General features: G+C 41.5%; 1 protein-coding gene across 6 annotated transcripts; it reads left to right on the top strand.

Moving 5' to 3' along the window:
• The first annotated feature begins 313 nt into the window (after positions 1-313).
• Positions 314-16,605, top strand: LOC146664697 (uncharacterized). Of its 6 annotated transcripts, XM_085411935.1 has the most exons (15): positions 8,058-8,839; positions 9,649-9,727; positions 9,938-10,059; positions 10,157-10,225; positions 10,384-10,747; positions 10,874-13,532; positions 13,630-13,808; positions 13,904-13,997; positions 14,410-14,766; positions 14,862-14,979; positions 15,054-15,145; positions 15,249-15,363; positions 15,722-15,823; positions 16,130-16,241; positions 16,466-16,605. In XM_085411935.1, exons 7-12 carry the CDS (start codon positions 13,705-13,707, stop codon positions 15,348-15,350), a joined length of 867 nt encoding a protein of 288 aa, XP_085268061.1. In that variant the 5' UTR covers positions 8,058-8,839; positions 9,649-9,727; positions 9,938-10,059; positions 10,157-10,225; positions 10,384-10,747; positions 10,874-13,532; positions 13,630-13,704; the 3' UTR covers positions 15,351-15,363; positions 15,722-15,823; positions 16,130-16,241; positions 16,466-16,605. The 6 variants fall into 6 exon arrangements, with proteins under 6 accessions (XP_085268062.1, XP_085268063.1, XP_085268064.1 ...); XM_085411936.1 differs by lacking the exon at positions 8,058-8,839 and adding an exon at positions 314-405 and having other exon boundaries at positions 10,384-13,532; XM_085411937.1 differs by having other exon boundaries at positions 8,056-8,839; positions 10,384-13,532; positions 15,726-15,823.
• The last annotated feature ends 1,630 nt before the right edge of the window (positions 16,606-18,235 follow it).

The following is an 18,235-nucleotide window of genomic DNA, read 5'->3' on the forward strand; positions in this document are numbered from 1 at the left end:
TATCGAGTTGTCCGGAGCTTTTGTTCCATGAATAATTCCTGTTGAAAACTCTGGTAAATTAAAAAAAAAAAGAAGATGATAAAGTTAGTGTGCCGTTTACAGCCGTAAGATAAATCAGATATATTTGATGTTCACACTGATGCCTTGTAGACATGGTAGAAAACAAAGAAGAAACTTGTGAAGACAGTGCATGGTGCCAGCAGGAAACTCAAACTGTCCTTTACTCAGTAGAAAGACTTTTATACATCACGCGTCTTAGTTTGAAGGCTGGTCTATCGTTATCATCTCGACTTCCTGTCATGCCAACCTCTCTGCAGTGCAGGTTTGATGTACCATTATCTAATGTCAAAAGGGGGATGGTGCGTTACAAAGCAGCGAGAGAGACAGAAAGGCAGCAGAGTTCAGGTAAGAGTTGGATTTTAAATACAGGGCTCTGTGTGCGGGCAGGCGGAGATGAGGATCCAAATGCAGGACTCAAACACAGAATTGTAACTCAAAACCTCAGCTTTATTGCTGGAGAAATTAAAACATGAACTGAACAAGGGTAGTGAACACGAAAATACTGAACACAGTATAAAACACACAGGCATAATCCGACGGTACGATGCAGCACTGAGCAAGGGCAAACACAGGGCTAATATACACAGGGAAGTAATCAGGGAATGGAAAACAGGAGGGAGACACAGCTGGGAGAGATTGGGGCTAACGAGTCAGGGGATCGAAGCTGGACACACTGACATAAGACACAATCCTTCAAAATAAAACAGGAAACAATACACACTAAACTAAGACACGGACAGAGAGAGACAGACTAGACACTGAACTAAACCAGCAAAAAACATGAGAACACAAAACCTAAGAACTAATCCCTAAACAAGAAGAACTAAAACATAGATTAATAATCATCATCATCATAACCAACAAAAGCACCACAAGAGAATAAGAAAACTATCCATAATGCAAAAACACACCAAAACATAACAACTCAAAATACTGGGTCAAACTGACCCAGAATCGTGACAGGTAAGGAGATGTCATTTCAGGACTTAAACCAGACTCTAAGAAATTGCTGTGTCTAATTTTGCGATGCTGCGAGTAACAAACTGGGTTCAGTTTGGAGGTTGAAGAGGAACTTTCCCTCGCCAGGCCTCGACAGCCGTCTGTGTTTATCTCATCTCAGTTTATCTCACGCAGCGCAGGGCTAAATTTAAAATTATTAAATACTTAAGACAATGTATATTCTTCTATGAAAAAAAATACAAGTATTCATTTAAGCAAATAAACAGAGCCGTAAGAGATGTTTTTCAGAAACTGTTGTCTTTATTTTGATTTGCAACTAACAAATTTTTTAAAAATTTGTAGTTTTTGTTGTGCTCTCTATTATGTGAACCCCTCACCTAATTTGTTATGTTTTTTAACAAATTAAAGCCCAACAATCAAATGATCCCCTGTGAGCAAGCACTAGGCACGGTGGAAAGGAAAAACTCCCTTTAAACAGGAAGAAACCTTTGACAGAACCAGGCTCAGGAAGGGGCAGCCATCTGTCGCGACTGGTTGGGGGGTGAGAGGCAAAAGAAAAGAAAAATGAGAGCACAAGTTAGCTAAATGTTGCTTATGTTGTCTGATATGAACAACGTATGGTTTTCTGGACTGTGGATGAAAAGCAGTCCATCATTACTAGTCTTTAAAAAGGGACTAATCGATCACCAAGGTGGCAATATGGCTCAACGAGGCCATAGACAGAGTTAAATAGGCAATCACTGTTAAGCACTGAAAATCCCCAGTAACCTGCAGCTATAATAAGGCCTACTGCGGCAACACCTAAACCTATTTTAAGTAGGCGTTTGGCACCATGACGCCATGAACCACTACTAGTCGGAGCCACGTCAGGAGATGGTTCTGAGACAGGAGAATCAAGCTCCTCAGGTTGAAGACCAAGATTCTCCTGTGTCGGAACCACGTCAGGAGGTGGTTCCAAAGCAGGAAAAAAAAGCTCCTCGGGTTCAGGAGCAAAATTCTCCTGTGTCAGGACCACAGGTGGTTCCAAGGCAGGAAAAAAAAGCTCCTCGGGTTCAGGAGCAAAATTCTCCTGTGTCAGGACCACAGGTGGTTCCAAGGCAGGAAAAAAAAGCTCCTCAGGTTCAGGAGCAAAATTCTCCAGCTGCAGAGCCTCCAGAGATTCCACCTGTGACTGTTGTTCTTGGTACTCAAGAGGCTCTAAAGTTTTCTTGAGTTCGTCTCTCTCCCTTTCAATAAGTGACAACTGAGCAGCAATGCTGCTGTTCTGTCTAAGGAGATATTCTTCCTTTTCCAGAAAGTCACGGTGCATCATTTGAACGGTGTTAACCTGTTCCTGCAATTTAGCCTCCAGAGAATCCACCCTTGACTGTTTTTCATCCAGAGCCTGTCTCACCCGACGCTGAAGAACACATATTTCTTTTTTCAGCTCAATTATTTGTTCAGTCTTGTGATCTATTTCTCTATTCTGTTTTTCTATTATCTCTTCTTTTTTTGTTATTTTGTGGTGAGCTTCTCCCACTTGGTGCTCAAGTCTCTCTAACTCTGCCTTGACATCACGGTGCATCGTACTAATTTGTTCTTGTATTTTCATTTGAAGGTCTCTATACGATATTTCTCTCTCCACTAACCCATATAGTTCGTTTGATTCCGCTGGAATCGCTCTGTCAGACTGTGAATTATTGACTATTTCTCGTGACATTTCTTTAAAAGCTTAATGCAACGTGTCGAAAGAAAAATACGTGTGCTTAATTATTTAACTTTAAAATAGTCCCTTTCTGAAAGGTTTCTGGTTTGCTAAACACAACTCGCTGTTTCTGAAAATGTTCCAAGTAAAACTGTGTTTGCAAAGGTGAAGAGGGGCTATTTATAGACTTTTGTGGCAGCGAATTTGACGTCAGCGCTCTTTGAGCCTTTGATCCTTTGTTCGATCACAGGATCACATGACAGCTGTGCGTAATTCTGCGCATACTCAGAGAATACCCATTGTGACGCACGGTTTTGTTTTGAATTTTTTTTAAATACCCTGAAAACAGTCCAAACAGTGTTTCCAACTTAGCGATTTTGTCGCTATATTTAGGGAGTTTTCAAACCCCCCCTTAGCGTCGTTTTTTTTTTTTTTCTAAAAAGCGACTAGCGACAAATCTGGCGGCTTTTTCTGGTGTTATTGGAGGCTTATTTATGACGACTTTTGACGTGAAAGCGCTTGTTGCTCTTACTCTCAACAAGCAGCGGGTGCTGCCGTGGGCACATCGCTCGTGCCAAAGCGCTCACAGGCGGAGGATAGTCCTCCTCCAGCCGCTGTCAGGGCAGGAGATGTTCACGTGTGTCCAAACTGCAAATGAATCGCGCACGAGCAAAGCCGCCGCTCCCGCACTGACTGTAACGCAGTCAATTCTTCTTTTACTGTTATGCTGTTTTGTGGATCACAAGGTTTAAAACTACTTGTAAACACACACACAGTAACTCCACCCTAACCTGCAGCTGCAGCGCAAATAACAACGAAAATTGTTTGTAAACGTGTCCTGGAGTTTACAGGTGCAGACAGTGCAACAGCTTCCAGGTCATTTATTCTGCCAATATGGCAAGAAGGTCATAACTGCTTCAAGCACTGTCTATATCAGGGGTAGGCAACGCCAGGCTTCGAGGGCCGGTGTCCTGCAGGCTTTAGATCTCACCCTGGGTCAACACACCTGAATCAAATGATTAGTTCATTACCGTCCCCCTGGAGAACTTCAAGACATGTTGAGGAGGTAATTTAGCCATTTGAATCAGCTGTGTTGGTTCAAGGACACATCTAAAACCTGCAGGACTCTGAGACAGGAGAGTCAAGCTCTTCACGTTGAGGACCAAGATTCTCCTGTGTCGGGACCACATCAGTAGATGGTTCTGAGACTGGAGAAACAAGCTCCTCAGGTTCAGGAGCACTACTATGACAATTTCCCACATGCCAAAGCAACGGAGGAATGTGCTTCATTTGAGCACAACACACAGGGAACCAGCAGTCAGTGATGGGCAATAGAGGAAGCCTGGAAGCAAGAAGCAATCCTGGACTACAATAGGCACAAATACAGCTTGGATAACCTAGAGAGGATGTCAGTCAGTACAGCCTTCCCTTGTTAGCAAGTAAAACCTGGTTCCGTTTTGTTTCCTTGCTTTCGTGAATGAGAATAAGTTTCTAAATTAGCGGGGCCTGTGGAAGCGCAGACCTAACAGAGTGTGCCATGTGTTGTGCTGTGTGTCACGTCACATGTGTATTCATACCTCACAGTGAATATAAACCACTAAGCCCACCAGCTAAATCCTGCAACCACACAGACCATACTGATGGATTACCACAGAGTAAAAATGGCTTGAGCAAGAAAGATCAGAACTCAGCCTAAACCTCCTGTGAATGAGACGAACTGTGTTTGACCTCCAGTGGGACAGATCATCTTAGAATTGTAGACATATTCTTGCTCTATGACAGATTCCCCGACTCATCTTCAGCCTGTTTCCAGCATTTCCTTTTCTGTTAGCTGCCACTTTAGCCAAGCAGCAGCGTGAGTACAAATTACAACCTAAAAAAGCCAAAAAATTGTGACCTGTTCTCAGTTTTCTACCACGGTCTATCCATCTCTTAAATCTTAATGTTGATTCAGAGGTTTGCCTCTTATCTTTATTTAATTTAATAACAGTACAGTACTTTGTTTTTGGTAAGCATTGTTCTTAAGGTAAATATGTAAAAATTGTGTGTGTTTCAGTTCTGTGTCTTGTGTACTGTTTGTTCGTACATGTGTCTTTCTTGCTACTGTTACATCCAAATTTCCCCTTGTGGGACAATTCAAGGATTATTCTATTCTATGTCATTTGTTCACAGCCTCTCCCAGTCAGAGCTTTTCTCCATGCTTGTCTTACTGCACATGATGTTATTAGCACAACCACTTTAAAGGTGATAATTTAGGACTTCATCAATAACACAGACAGCAATGTAGTTAAACATCTTACACTTCATTTTTATTAGCAATGAACTTAACCTACATACACATTGTATTTATCACTACCACTCATTACAATATTCATTGTTTGCTCAAATGTAATTAATACTTTCATTTTTCTAAAAATACCTCAAAACACAATTGTATGGAAGTAATAAAACACAAACAAATCAGTAAAATATGTATTTTACAAAATTGTGCTAGATAACATTCTGCAGTATTGCACAAACTCTTTCCAATGACAAGTAAAATATAAACTATTTTGACCACTTTTTTCCATTTGACTGCATAAAAATGAACATTTACAAAGAGTTATCTTATCTTATCTAACTGTTAATTTAGACTTCATCATTATGCAATGCATACCCTGCTGCATCTAAGCCCAAACCAGTAACCAGGCAGAAGTACAGAACAGTGTCCCTGGTAAATGAAGAGGAATCAAACGGGGCTTGCGTTTGTGTGTGTGTATTTGTGTTTTAATACATGGTGGTGAAGCATCTTTTTTAAGACCCAAAGGGTTACTTTGGATATTTACAAGTCTGCTTTAACTCCAAATGATCAAAATTTAGATATCTATAAATTTCTAAGAGATCATAGTCATGTTTCTGCAGTCAAGCGACTAGTCTAAATTATGCGTGGTGACACTGCACTATTTTACAGAACCAGACTTCTAAAGGTCCAAACTAATCCTTTAACATTATATAGAAACATATGCACATTTACAAAAAACAACAAAAAGCAAAACAAAACAAATCGAGAACTCCAAGGAAGATCTCCTCTATTTTGTTCGCTAGCTGTCTAGCTTCACATGGTCACGTGTCGTGAGGGCAGCATAGTGAGGCTGCACTGACTTACAAAGCTTGCTCTACCCTAGGCAGTTCAAACACAGAACATGTCTTTGTACAAGCACAAGACACAGCAGTCGCTAAATAAACTAGAAAAGATTTGTCACCTGAACAGAGTTTGTGTGGATTCTATCAGTCATGTGTTAGCAGGGTGAACAGCAGTGGGCTGTGTTTATTCCTAGTGAGTCCAACTTCTTTACCAGCTTCTGGGGAAGTTAGGTTATATATTACCAGTAACTTTTCAGATCAAAAGGTGATAAAGTTCAGATTTCTTTTCACCATATCATTGATGAAACTTACTTTTTTTTTAAATTTGAGCATCAGGGACAAGGCTGTTAATTGTTAAGGTCAAGGTTAAGCATGTGAATGTACTCTGTGTGAACACTCGAGAGCAACAGAACATGATCTGGGATGCACTGAACAGGTTCCTGAAAACTGTGGAACAAACCAAAAATGCTTATAAATATGTGACCTCATGCAGTGTGTGCACTTAACAAACAATGAAAATAGAGATTTTCCATTATTAAAATATGTAAAAGGACTCTGATGTGTGAGTGACGTCTGTTGTTATATCTTACACCGATTAGTTTTCTCTGAAATGTAAAAAGAAGAAACAAACATGTACTCCCCCTCCATCTGTTCTCACCTATCATTTTAGTCATAAATATGTCTTGAATTCTCGAATTGACTCGTTAAATATTTAACCTAATTAAACCCTAAAAATGGAGTCATAAGACTTTTGTCCAAATGTTACCTGCAGTCACAACAACAGTCACCGGAAGGGGCTGAATACTGCAAAGACCCCACAGAACAATCAGACAATCCACTGTCAGTAAATGTGAGTAAATCTGTGATTCTGTGAGTAACACACTGGCTCCAGTTTGGAGGCTGAAGTGGAGCTCTCCCTCGCCAGGCCGACAGCCGTCTGTGTCACAGTTAATCTCATGCAGTGCTGATTTAAAAACTCTCACATATTTGGACAATCTATAATCTTCTAACACAAAAACATACAAATGTTCATTGAAGTAAACACACAGAGCAGTAGCAGATTTTTTTAAATGTGTTTTATTTATTTTCATTTGCTGCTAACTGCCTTGTTTTCATTTGTAGTTTTTGTAGTAGGAAGAACTACAAAATCTACAAATAAAAGTGCAGTTAACAAATGTAGTGCTCTCCACTATGTGAACCCCTCACCTGAATTTTTAGGTTTTTCAGTTCAAGCCAGTTAAATGAAATCTAAAAATTCCGCCCCAACAATCAAATGATCCCCTATGAGCAAGCACTCTGGCAACGGTGGAGAGGAAAAACTCCCTTTTAACAGGAAGAAACCTCTGGCAGAACCAGGCTCAGGGAGGGGCGGTCTTCTGCCATGACTGGTTGGGGGGTGAGGGGCAAAATAAAATCAAACATAAAGGAGAGCACAGCGTATTTATAAGATAAAGTTTTATAAAAATTTTATAAGATCAGATTATTATCAGGGGTGCACATAAGTGGTCCGCAGGTGCACATGCGATCTTGAGGAGATCTAAACAAACTCCTCCTCCAGAAAATCTTATGTACGCAAACACGCATTGCAAATTCTTATCTGGTGAGCGTCTTTTATTTTGACAGCGCATGCGGACCACTTATGTGCACCCCTGATAATAATCATGACCCCACAGAGCGGGACATTCACTCAGCCAAAGAGGTTTGAGATGGCCCAGCAAGCTGCAGGAACAACAATGGCCACTGTGGCAACACCCAAGCCTACTTTACACCACCAAGTATGGGTCTCCACAGTTTCCTTGAGTTCTGCATTGTCTTTTCTAAGCTGTGCGTTCTCCTGCATGAGTTTATCTACCTTACTTTGGACCTCGCACACCTCAGCACGAAGGCTCCTTATCGCCTTAAGGTGACCCTCTTCCTTTATCTGAGCCTTTGTAATCAACGTCTGCGTTGTACCACTCAGTCTGTTAAAATGCTGATCAATGTTTGGTACAGAGCGTAAATTATTTAACCTTTCCTCTGCCATTTTTTTTAAATTGACCGCACAGTGTCACGGTGTATTAGCTTTTTGAAAGGTTCCTGGTTTCTGAAAATGCTCCAAAGTAAACTGTGTTAAACGAGCTCTTATTTATAGACTATGGACACTGTGACGTCATATTCTTTGCCACTATAGTGGCAAAGAATATGACGTCACAGTGATCGTTTGAGAAGATCAAAGGAGCGCTGTGGATCATTCTGCGCATGCTCAGATCATGCGAATTTCCTGTTGTCTATCACATATGGGCTGTATCCCAATTCAGGGTCTGCAGCCTTAAAGTCCTCAAGGGCCGCGTACTCAAAGACCGCTAAGGCCGGAAGTGCGAGGCTTGTGAAATGGCAACCCGTTCTCACTCCCGACACGTAAAATAATGATGATTTGTCGCGTCCCTTAACTTCTCATGCTGACGCTAAAGGTATCCTTCCCCGTTTTTATGTGACGCTGTGGGTTGTCAATTCATTCCAATATGAACCCGCTCGCGCGATCAGAGACGCTTCGAGCAGAGGCTCCAGCCATCCATTTACTCCAATAATAACCCCGTCACAGCGAAACATGACGCTGTGAAGCACAATCTAACTGGAGAACCGGGGACCCTCTCCGCGAACGGGTTTTTCTCCCTAATTTAATGCTTTCTTTTAATGGACATCGTTAACATTTCTCAACAAAAACACATGAAAGTATCACTGATAATGCAACAATAAAATCGCTTCATGTTGTGGCCATCACACAGTGTTTTCCAAACTGATTCACGAGCTGAAAGTGCTCAGATTTAACGTACATAATCCTTTGTTAGGTTTATTATTTTCATTTCACACGTAAAACACATTTATAGATTCATCCACCACTCCTGTTAGTTTTGGATGTGCTCGGCTCCAACCAATCAGATGCAACCTGTGTAAGCAAAGGATGATGGGAGAATGGAGAGACCCATTTATAAGAATAAGAAAATGAGGCGGAACTGATTGATTCTAATGCAGGTATGTAAAAAATACATATTTAAAGTAATAGGGCAACACGGTGGTTAGCACTGTTGCCGCACAGCAAGAAGGTCCTGAGTTCAATTCCACCATCAGGCTGGGGTCTTTCTGTGTGGAGTTTGCAAGTTCTCCCCGTGTTTGCGTGGGTTCCCTCTGGGTACTCCGGCTTCCTCCCACCGTCCAAAGACATGCAGCTTGTGGGGATAGGTTAATTGGATAATCCAAATTGCCACTAGGTGTGAATGTGAGTGTGAATGGTTGTCTGTCCCTATGTGTTAGCCCTGCGACAGACTGGCGACCTGTCCAGGGTGTATCCCGCCTTTCGCCCTATGTCAGCTGGGATAGGCTCCAGCGCCCCCCGCGACCCTGAAAAGGATAAGCGGAAGCGAATGGATGGGTGGATGGATGGATGGATCTTGATGTGTGTTTCAAAGTTTGTTTTTCATAAAAGCTTCAAACAAACAGAGGTGACTGATCTCGAAACGGTTTAATGCATTTAAAAATGACTACAGCTACCGTCAGCATGCTTGCTTGGTAACGACTACACGTGGCTACTGCAGCATTAGCCATTTAATCCAACGATGATGGATTAAATCTATTACAAACGTTAAAGGACTTGTGTGCTGCAAAATACCCTCACATGGTGCGTAAAGCAGTTTTTGCATTAGAGTTCTGCTAGCTTTTTATAAACTGATGATGCTAACGTTAATTGCTAACGTTAACTGGAGCGCCAAGACTGAAAATCATTTGAGTTGCGTTAGTTATGCGTTTATGTCACAGAGTTCTGCAAAAATCTCTTTCCTCTTTAGCTTGAAAATGAGCGATTCAGAGGATCCCGAGCTGGAGGAAGAGCTTCAGGCTGCTGACGAACTCCTTCAAGATATGCAGGTAACATTTTTAGTGGAAACAGTTGTTAAAGAGGGAACACGCTTGTCTAATATTTTGTACGGAGTAAACGTTATATTATTTGAATTTTTTTTTATATATGTGTATATATAAGTTTATGTCAAATTAAGTTGGTTAACTTAAGATGTTTGATAATCTTTGCTTTATGGACTGTATTTTAGGTGTTCCCTTTTTTCCTTGTTAATTGCGTAGAATGATGCACAGAGTGAACCTCAGCCAAGACCAGTGCGCTGGAAAACACGTGACAGACAGACAGGGAGATTTTATTCCTCAAAGACCATCAACCAGTCGATGTACTAGTTGCATGCCACGTGGTCAGTGTTCACACAACCAATGATTTTATCTCACAACTTGTTTTCACCAAAGAATTTCAGTAAGTAAATATTCTTCAATCTCTTTTTTTCCTCCCAGTGTCCAGAGAGCAGCATCAATGTCCACGTGAAGAACCTAGTTATGTTGCCAGTGTCAACCCAACAAAAGGTACTTTACCTTCTTGTATATGTTGTGATTTCTGTTTACTTTTATATTTGTTGTTATAGTTGAGTTAGGCAGGGCTTTTGTGCAGTCCTAAGAAACATACTGCCTAGAGTGTTTTTCACTTTGTGGAAGAGTTTCTTCCTTTATTTTTTTTCTGTTAGTGTATGGAACTGAGGTGCTTCGTCAGGAGCTCCTTCAGTTGTTGGAGGATGGAGAAGAGGACGCAGCCATGACTTGTGAGACGTCGTCTGAGTCAGCTGCTACTCACTGGGCGATCAGAAATATGGTGTCCTCGCAAAAGTGGAAAGAGGCCAGGCCTTGTCTTATAGATAATATGTTAGCTACTCTGGATCCACAGTCACACCGTGTGTGTCAGTGTGGCAAACAAGTAGTTGTGAGGTGTCTGGACTGCCTGCCTCTCCCATTCCTTTGTGCTGACTGTGATATTGCAGTTCACACACGCTTTGTCCTGCACAACAGAGAGGCAGTAACAGGAGGGTTTTTGCAGCCTTCATCACAGTTTAGGTACGGTTTTTAAGTCTTATGCATTTCTTGCTATGTACTATGAGTGGGTGCTGTTATTGTATATTTGTTGTGTATCAGTTAATTTCCAATTCCTTTTTATATATATATTGTGTGTTTTAATGTTAGTTCGGCTGTTGCCTGTGCAAAGGCCAGAACATGTGTGTGACTGCCCAGCAGGTAACGTTGAGGTTTCACGCGGCGCAATTGTGGCTCTTGTAACCATAAATGGTAAGTTGCCCTTTTGTCACACACTACATACACAATAGATGTGTTTGGAGTATGGCTGCCACGATTAGTCAACTAGTCACGATTACGTCGACTATCAAAATCGTCGACGACTGATTTAATAGTCGACGCGTCGTTTGAAGCTTTGTAAGATCCCAAAAGACGCAGGTATAAGTAGTAGGATTTAAGAGTGTAATAACGGACTGAAACAGAAGATGGCAGCACTGCATGTACAAGGATGCCAGCTGCCGTTAAACCCCGAAGAAGAAGAAGAAGAAGCTGTGTCCCAGAATTCATAGCGCGGCCCAGCTCAGTTTCCAACAATGGCGGCAGCTAGTTAGTTTTAATATTACTCTTATTATTCTTTCTGGGTCACAAAATAAACGTTTAACACATTTTCAGGCGAGAATGTAGCTGTGTAAACCTCAAATATCTGCTCAGTTTATCAAGACACCACATATTTTCAAAAGCGCTCCTACGTTTTCGGAGACGTCTGTTACCCACTAGCTCGATAGCTAACCGGGGGCTAGGCTCAAGAGCCGTGAGAACACCGGACTCCCGGCAAATTTCGCTACTCAGGTTAAACATGATATAGAAGTCACTTGGTGGATAACTTCCAAATGTTATTTGGCTTTTTTCAGTATTTTATTTGTTCCTGAGTAAATCGGTTTGGCTGAGATTAAAGTTATAGTTTTTACACAGCTGAATAAACATCAAGCAGACAGCTGATTATCAGAAGTGTGAGATTAGGGGTGGGTTTTTATAATCGATTCATCGATTAAAATCGATTCTGGCTTGGATAACGTAAAATCGATTCATTAAAATCCTGAATCGATTTTTTTAATATAAATTTATTTTGCCCGAAATGCCAGAATCTCTGGTGACATCTCACAAAATTTCAAGAACCACCAAACAGCTAAGACAGTAAATGAGAGCAGGTACACGGATTCTGCACATAGACTTAAACACACAGCACGACCCGCGGATCAGAATCTGTTAGATGTTGCCTTTCTCACGGTGGGGGTGAAAGCCGACAGCGCGCTGATTCTTTGAATCGCGCTTTGTGTTCACGCCCTTAATGAGCCGATTCTAAAGCTGTTAGTTTGATCTCTCTCCAAACAATATTGACCGAACCAGCAGCAAAAGAAGATCCAAACGCTTTACATAAACATCGTCATGAATTCACTCTGACTTTCACTGTTTTGCTTCCACCGCGATGCGCAGCTCTCTCTCTCTCCCTCTCTCTCTCTCTCTCTGTACTTCAAGAACAGTTTCCCTTTCTTCATTATTGGCTTGCTTGTTACACACCAGTCTACTGTTGTTTACAGGCTGTCAGCTGCTGTTTTTTTTCCCTTTTACATTTTCCGAAAAGAAAACCTAATTTCTGCCGTTCAATACTGAACAAATTTAAACTTTTTAAAATTATTCAAAATGCAAAACGCTTAACCGTGTCTCTAATAAAACCGCTGTAACTTCAGAGGTAATGTTCATATATTGATTAATGGTTTTCTTTCGTTTTTGATGTACTGCAGAATATTTTTATAAAATCCCAGGCCAGGAAAATCACCTTCATGTTTTTCTGTGTTTTATCTTCAGCTACTTTGACACAAAGGCCTCTGCTGTGACGCTCACACCTGTGATAAAGTCTTGCGTGTGTCAGCTTCCTTTTTATTGATACAAAAATATGTAAATGTACTGATCTGAATTATAATATTTCTGACTGTCAAAATTTCCCAGATTTAAATAGAATCGAATTAAATCGAATCGTGGATCGAATCGATTCGGGACCTTGTGAATCGGAATTGAATCGATTCTAGAAATCAGTGACGATACCCAGCCCTATGTGAGATGCTCGAGAATTTACTCCGGTGTCCTGTTATATTTTAGATAGCAAGGAGTTTATTAAACTCCACCGAGACAATCTGCTAATTTCATTAAAATTTAATAAACTATCATCTTGTCTTTATTTTTAGTTAGCACGTACCTTAAACACTTAAAGCTGTAAGCTAATGATAGTTATATAAGAGCAGACGCTGCTGGTGCAATAAGCTGTACGCTTTACGTCCAATGGATGATGATCTGATTAGTCGACTAATCGCAAAAATAATCGGTGACTAGTCGACTATCAAAATAATCGTTTGTGGCAGCCCTAGTTTGGAGGTTTTATTGCAAATTGTGCATTGCTATCTTGGTTTGAATTACCCTCGGCCCGCAGTATATGTGGGCACCTGTCAAAGGTCATTTGGATTTACCAGACCGATTTGAAAACAACATGAAAAAAATGAATGCTTTGAGCCATGACTGAATTTATCCTGATCCTTTCTAAAGGCCGTTATAACCTTGCACTGCCAGTGGTGAGCTGCACCAGCTGTGGCCTAATGTGGTCCCCCTCAGTTAAGGACATCCTGGGTAGTGGATATTGGCCTGGCACCTTAAATTTCTGCACCCTGTTTTCAATGGATGTCTTTCAGTCTTTCTATGACATTAAGAAGGCTGCACCAGGGATGTCACTTAAGGCATTTGTCAAAGTGCTGGATGAACGAACAGCCATTTTGGAAGGGTGAGTTTCTAAATTTGCCAAGTTTAAGGAAATTGTGTAAATCAATGTTTATGATGACTGTCCTTGAATATTCTGTTGTATGTCCTCTATGTAAAAGACTGGCCGAATATCAGCTGATGCCTTCAGTAAAAGTTTCTTGGAGTGGAGTGCTGTAAAGTTTGAGGTGGACAGGATGTGCAAGGAGCCATGCTTTAGCTGCCCTGCCTGCACTCCAGACATGCTTGCCGTCTCAGTTGATGGAAACCGCAAGCTTTATCGCTTTCAGTCTAATGCAAGGTACGTTATGCATTGTGTACATAAGTCAAATATGGATTTGTAGAAAAATGTATTTTAATGTTTCTTTTCAAACAACTGTCACTGTGTTCGTTCAGCACTTCAGAGCAGGGGAACTTTGAAGGTGTCTTCATTGAAAAAGATGAGGAAGATTCTGAGTTTGTGAAATACATTCAGAGACACACAAATCATGTAAGATACACATGTATATTAGTGCTGTTAGCGTTAATCTTGTTAAAATGACGTTAATGCCATAACCATATACACATACGTGTGTGTGTGTGTGTGTGTGTGTGTGTGTGTGTGTGTATACATATATGGATGGATGGATATTTATTTTATTTTTCTCTTAGTGTTGTCGTAATACTGTTTACTTTACTTTATCTTAATGTGTACTTAATTTTGTCACCATGTGTATTTAAAAAAAAAAAAAAACAACAACATGATTTTTATTTTGTGTTGTCAGTGCTGTCCTGGGGAGATATGAGGTCTCGTGTAACTTAAGGCTAATTCAGCTAATTGTTATGCATTTGTTTTAAAAAGTTTGTCCCTGATAGGGCTTAATCATGCCGAGTCTTTTATGTTAAAATCTTTGGGTGTATAGGTCCCAGGGAAAGGGTTGTGCGGATCTTCATCTTGGACTGCAGCAAAGGAGTCGTCCAAAAAGTCCACTGGGAAGTTGGATGAAGAGGGCGTGGAAATAGCTGTTTGTCACCACGGAGTCCTCTTAGCTGCATTGAACATGTTTCGAGGGGAGATCTTTGCTTACCCTCTTTTTCTCCAGAGGAAGTTGGCAGCTAGCTTCCCAGGACATATTACGTTCCTTTGCTCCGATGTGGCCTGTAAATATTTCCCCTATTTAACCAAGGTGGCTCAGCAGTGCCCTGAGCTGAGGAACCTCTTGTCAATGCGTCCTTTTCTCTCCGTCATGCATGCAAAGGCTCACACTTGGAAATGCGAGGTATACTGCAGCTTGTAATTTTGGATTAGTTTGAGACATTTTGTTATAAGGTTGAATGAATTCAGCAGTCATGTATTGTGACCTCCTTTCTATAGATCAAATGGGGAGGTGCGTTTGAGGATGGGGCCGGTTCAACAGTTGGAGAAGAGGTGGAACAAGTAAACAGTTTCCTGTCTAGGGCGGCCATCACAACGAAGTACATGTCTAAATTAGGTATGTGTCTGTGTGTGAGATTCCACTCAGTCTCCTGCTCATTCATTCTTATTTGTATACTAACTGAAATGCAGGGCGAACAGACATGCTGACCCTCCTGGCTTTGGGCTGGAACAAAAGGAAAGTGGAACAACTGGGCTGCACTTTGAGCCAGAGATATCTAAAGGTGATTTCTTTTCAAAAATCATTTTAATGTGTGGGGTAATGGGGGAAAAACACCCGTACTCTTTTAATGTCAATATGAATGACATTTATTAATGTATTCTTAGATCATAAGGATCCTTAGAGAACAAGTGGAGAGCCTGAATGCGACCAGAAATGAGCTGGGTGTAGAAGACGACACACTGCAGCAATGGGTGGCCGATGTGTAGAAATGGGCTGAAGGTGAGTCTCAATATAATGCACTCGTGTATAACAACAGGACCCACCATGGCCTCATTAAAGAACTTAAGGTAGAATTACGACAGTGTCAACAAACAATGAAAAATAAGCCTTGTAAAAGCAGAATTTATGGCAGAGTTGTTGCGTTTCATCAAATTGGATAGAACCTGGGTTGAAATGATGTCGTACTAGTTGGTTTTATAAACCTGAACACCAACATACTTGTTATCTAATGATAATGCAGCACATGCAGGCTCCAGATGTCTTATAATGAATGTCATCAAGTCAGTGATTACAGAGTCCACTGTAGTTTGGTGACTGTTACTCATCCTGTGTTCTGATTAATATTCCTCTCACTTAGAAAGTGATCAAACTGATGGCAGCCTTGGAGCGTTGCAGGCACGAATAGAGGAGCTTGTCGTCATCATCAGAGTGCGAACACAAAGTCTTTACAGACAAAATGGTACGTCCCAGTTTCTTTGAAATGGACCGTTTGATGCTGAGTTTGTACAGCTTGTACAGCTACTTTGTAAACAGAATAAAATCAGATCCAGGTTTGTTTAAGCTGGATGTGATTTGTTCTAGCAAACAAATTGATGAGTGTAGATTAAAATGTAACTATATACATTATACTGGCTGCTCTATGTGGGCATCACGGTGCAGGAAGATCCAACCACGATGTGACGTTACAAACCTTTGGAGCTTCTTTCAGGATTATAGATAGTTAGCTTTTCCTTGTAACCCCTGAATTTCCTGCCTTGTTTTCCAGACACACCGTCGGCTGGTTTCCCTTCAGAAGGAGAGTGCAGGTCCCAGAACCCAACCAGCTGCAGCCCCCCGAGAACCAGCAGAACCAGAACAGGAACCCAAACCTGAATCCAGTAAGAAACTCATCATTTTTCTCTCTTGTCCACTTTTCCCTACATTTGATGAAACTCCAGCTAAATGCTGCACACTGAGAAAAGACTGAATGTTTTTGAAATGAGCTAGCAGAGAGACCAGGGTCAGGTCGAGTCTCTAACCTGCACACAGGCCCTGATGTTTGCTGTAGTGGGTGAATTAAGTGCTGCAGGCTGATGTGTGACGTGTGTGTGTGTCTCCTCAGGCAGGTGAGCACGCCGACAGACAGCAGGATGAACCAGCAGCTGGACGGCCTGGGTTTTCTTCAAAACCTTCTTCTCCTCCCTCGTACCCGAGGCCGCTCAGGCTGTGGCCTAACTGAACATCTGGGACTGAGGACTGATTGCAGACAGTTCCCGCTCTTCTGTCATCTCTGGAGATGTTTCTTGAAGCGTGGGTGGAAGGCGTTTACCGAATAATAAATGGACGCAGACAGAGCGCTGCACCTCAGTGCTCCGAGTTCCTGTGTGACTTTGATCTTTCAAGTGAGCGGGAAGCAAACCACCCCAGCACGAATCCCAAGAACTGCCAAAAAATGTGGACAGAATCAAAAGATGCAAGACCTGAAAATGTATTAATAAATCCTCCAACAGGATCCCAGCTGACCTGACCACATACCTCCACTGCCTGCCACCAGCCCCCCACCCTGATCGTTCCCTCCTTTTGTCCATTAAGCACAAAGTGGCAGCGGGTGCCGATAATCCTCCTGAAAGCTGAAACTGTTGTGCCTAAAACGCTCTTCATGTAACGACGTTTACATCCACATGCCTTCTGATTTAAAGTCATGTGCCACGCCGTGGTCACTGCGTGGCCCGGCTCCGTGAATCAGTATTCAGCTCATCCGAGGACGCGTGGGTGCACGGGTGTCTGTAACACTCAATCGGACTGAAACGTTCGCCTCTTCCAAAAGCGGCTAAACTTATCTTCGCATTGAATTTTTAAAATCAGGGTCCTCAAAATTATATATATTTAAGGATTTCTGTTATTCATATATATAGGGACCTTTATTTGCTTCCTTACACTTTTTATAATTAAACTGTTCATCGGTGAAGCAGCAGCAGTTATTGCTGATGTTGTAGAAGAAATTATTTTCTGGGTCTATATCCTTTTCTAAGTCTAGAACATTATGGTCTGTGTATCGAAATGTTCTCAGTTCCAGATGATCATAAACAGAATTCCAAAGAGTTATATTGATATTGTTGTCAGATGCAGATGAAGCTCTTTTAGACTGTGTTGGAGTCAAATTGTTAAATGTTGTCATTGTGCTACTTAAATTTGTAAATCTTAGTTGAAACTATAGGATCAAAGACATTCCTTTGTCTCTGACCACCTCTCCAGCCAATTTGTTGGTGGGGGAGGCTGACGGGTTTTTTATTGTAGGCACATCTTATCTGAAAGATCTTGTCACGGTCCCCGTGTCTCTCTGGTTGGCCCACGCTGGCTACAGGGGCCCGTTCTTCGTACCTCGCTAAGTAAGTTAGCTGGATTAGATTGTTGACGATTTCGCGTGATCTTGGATCGTTCGGTTCTCCGAAGCTCATCCGGGACTTGCTGTCATAGCAACAGATCCGTAAGCGTAAACCTGCTCGGGAGCAGGTTTACTTTATGTAAACAAGATTAGATCGCGGCCACTCAGACATGTCCGCTTCATGTATACGAAAGCAACAGCGATATTTGACCACTGTTTTTCCATAAATAAATAACATCAATGTAACTAAAGATAATGCAGCACTTGATCCTTTTTATTGATTCCATACAGATACATACAGGTCATTTCCTAAAAAAAGGGAAATGTACTATTAATTATTCTATTACATGTATTTGATTATTTCAGATGTAATTCATATTTCAGAGTAGTAATTGCAAATTACTTTGTGTAATCAAGATGGGAGACCACGGCTATAAAAGTGAAGGTGGATTTGGGAAGCCTGTTGCAGCCATGTCCTGTCCGTATACGCGAGCAACCCATTGCGGA

This window comes from Rhamphochromis longiceps, linkage group LG7, assembly GCF_057381845.1.
Source record: "Rhamphochromis longiceps isolate RC_006_pf linkage group LG7, R_longiceps_female_GT1.1, whole genome shotgun sequence".
In the NCBI taxonomy this organism is placed as follows: Eukaryota; Metazoa; Chordata; class Actinopteri; order Cichliformes; family Cichlidae; genus Rhamphochromis; species Rhamphochromis longiceps.

Excerpts from the sequence above, each read along its gene's own strand:
- LOC146664697 (XM_085411936.1), top strand. The coding sequence starts at position 13,705 with ATGTGCAAGGAGCCATGCTTTAGCTGCCCTGCCTGCACTCCAGACATG. Across the intron at positions 14,767-14,861 it reads CTCACACTTGGAAATGCGAG|ATCAAATGGGGAGGTGCGTT; the intron begins GTATACTGCAGC and ends TCCTTTCTATAG. Across the intron at positions 15,146-15,248 it reads TGAGCCAGAGATATCTAAAG|ATCATAAGGATCCTTAGAGA; the intron begins GTGATTTCTTTT and ends ATGTATTCTTAG.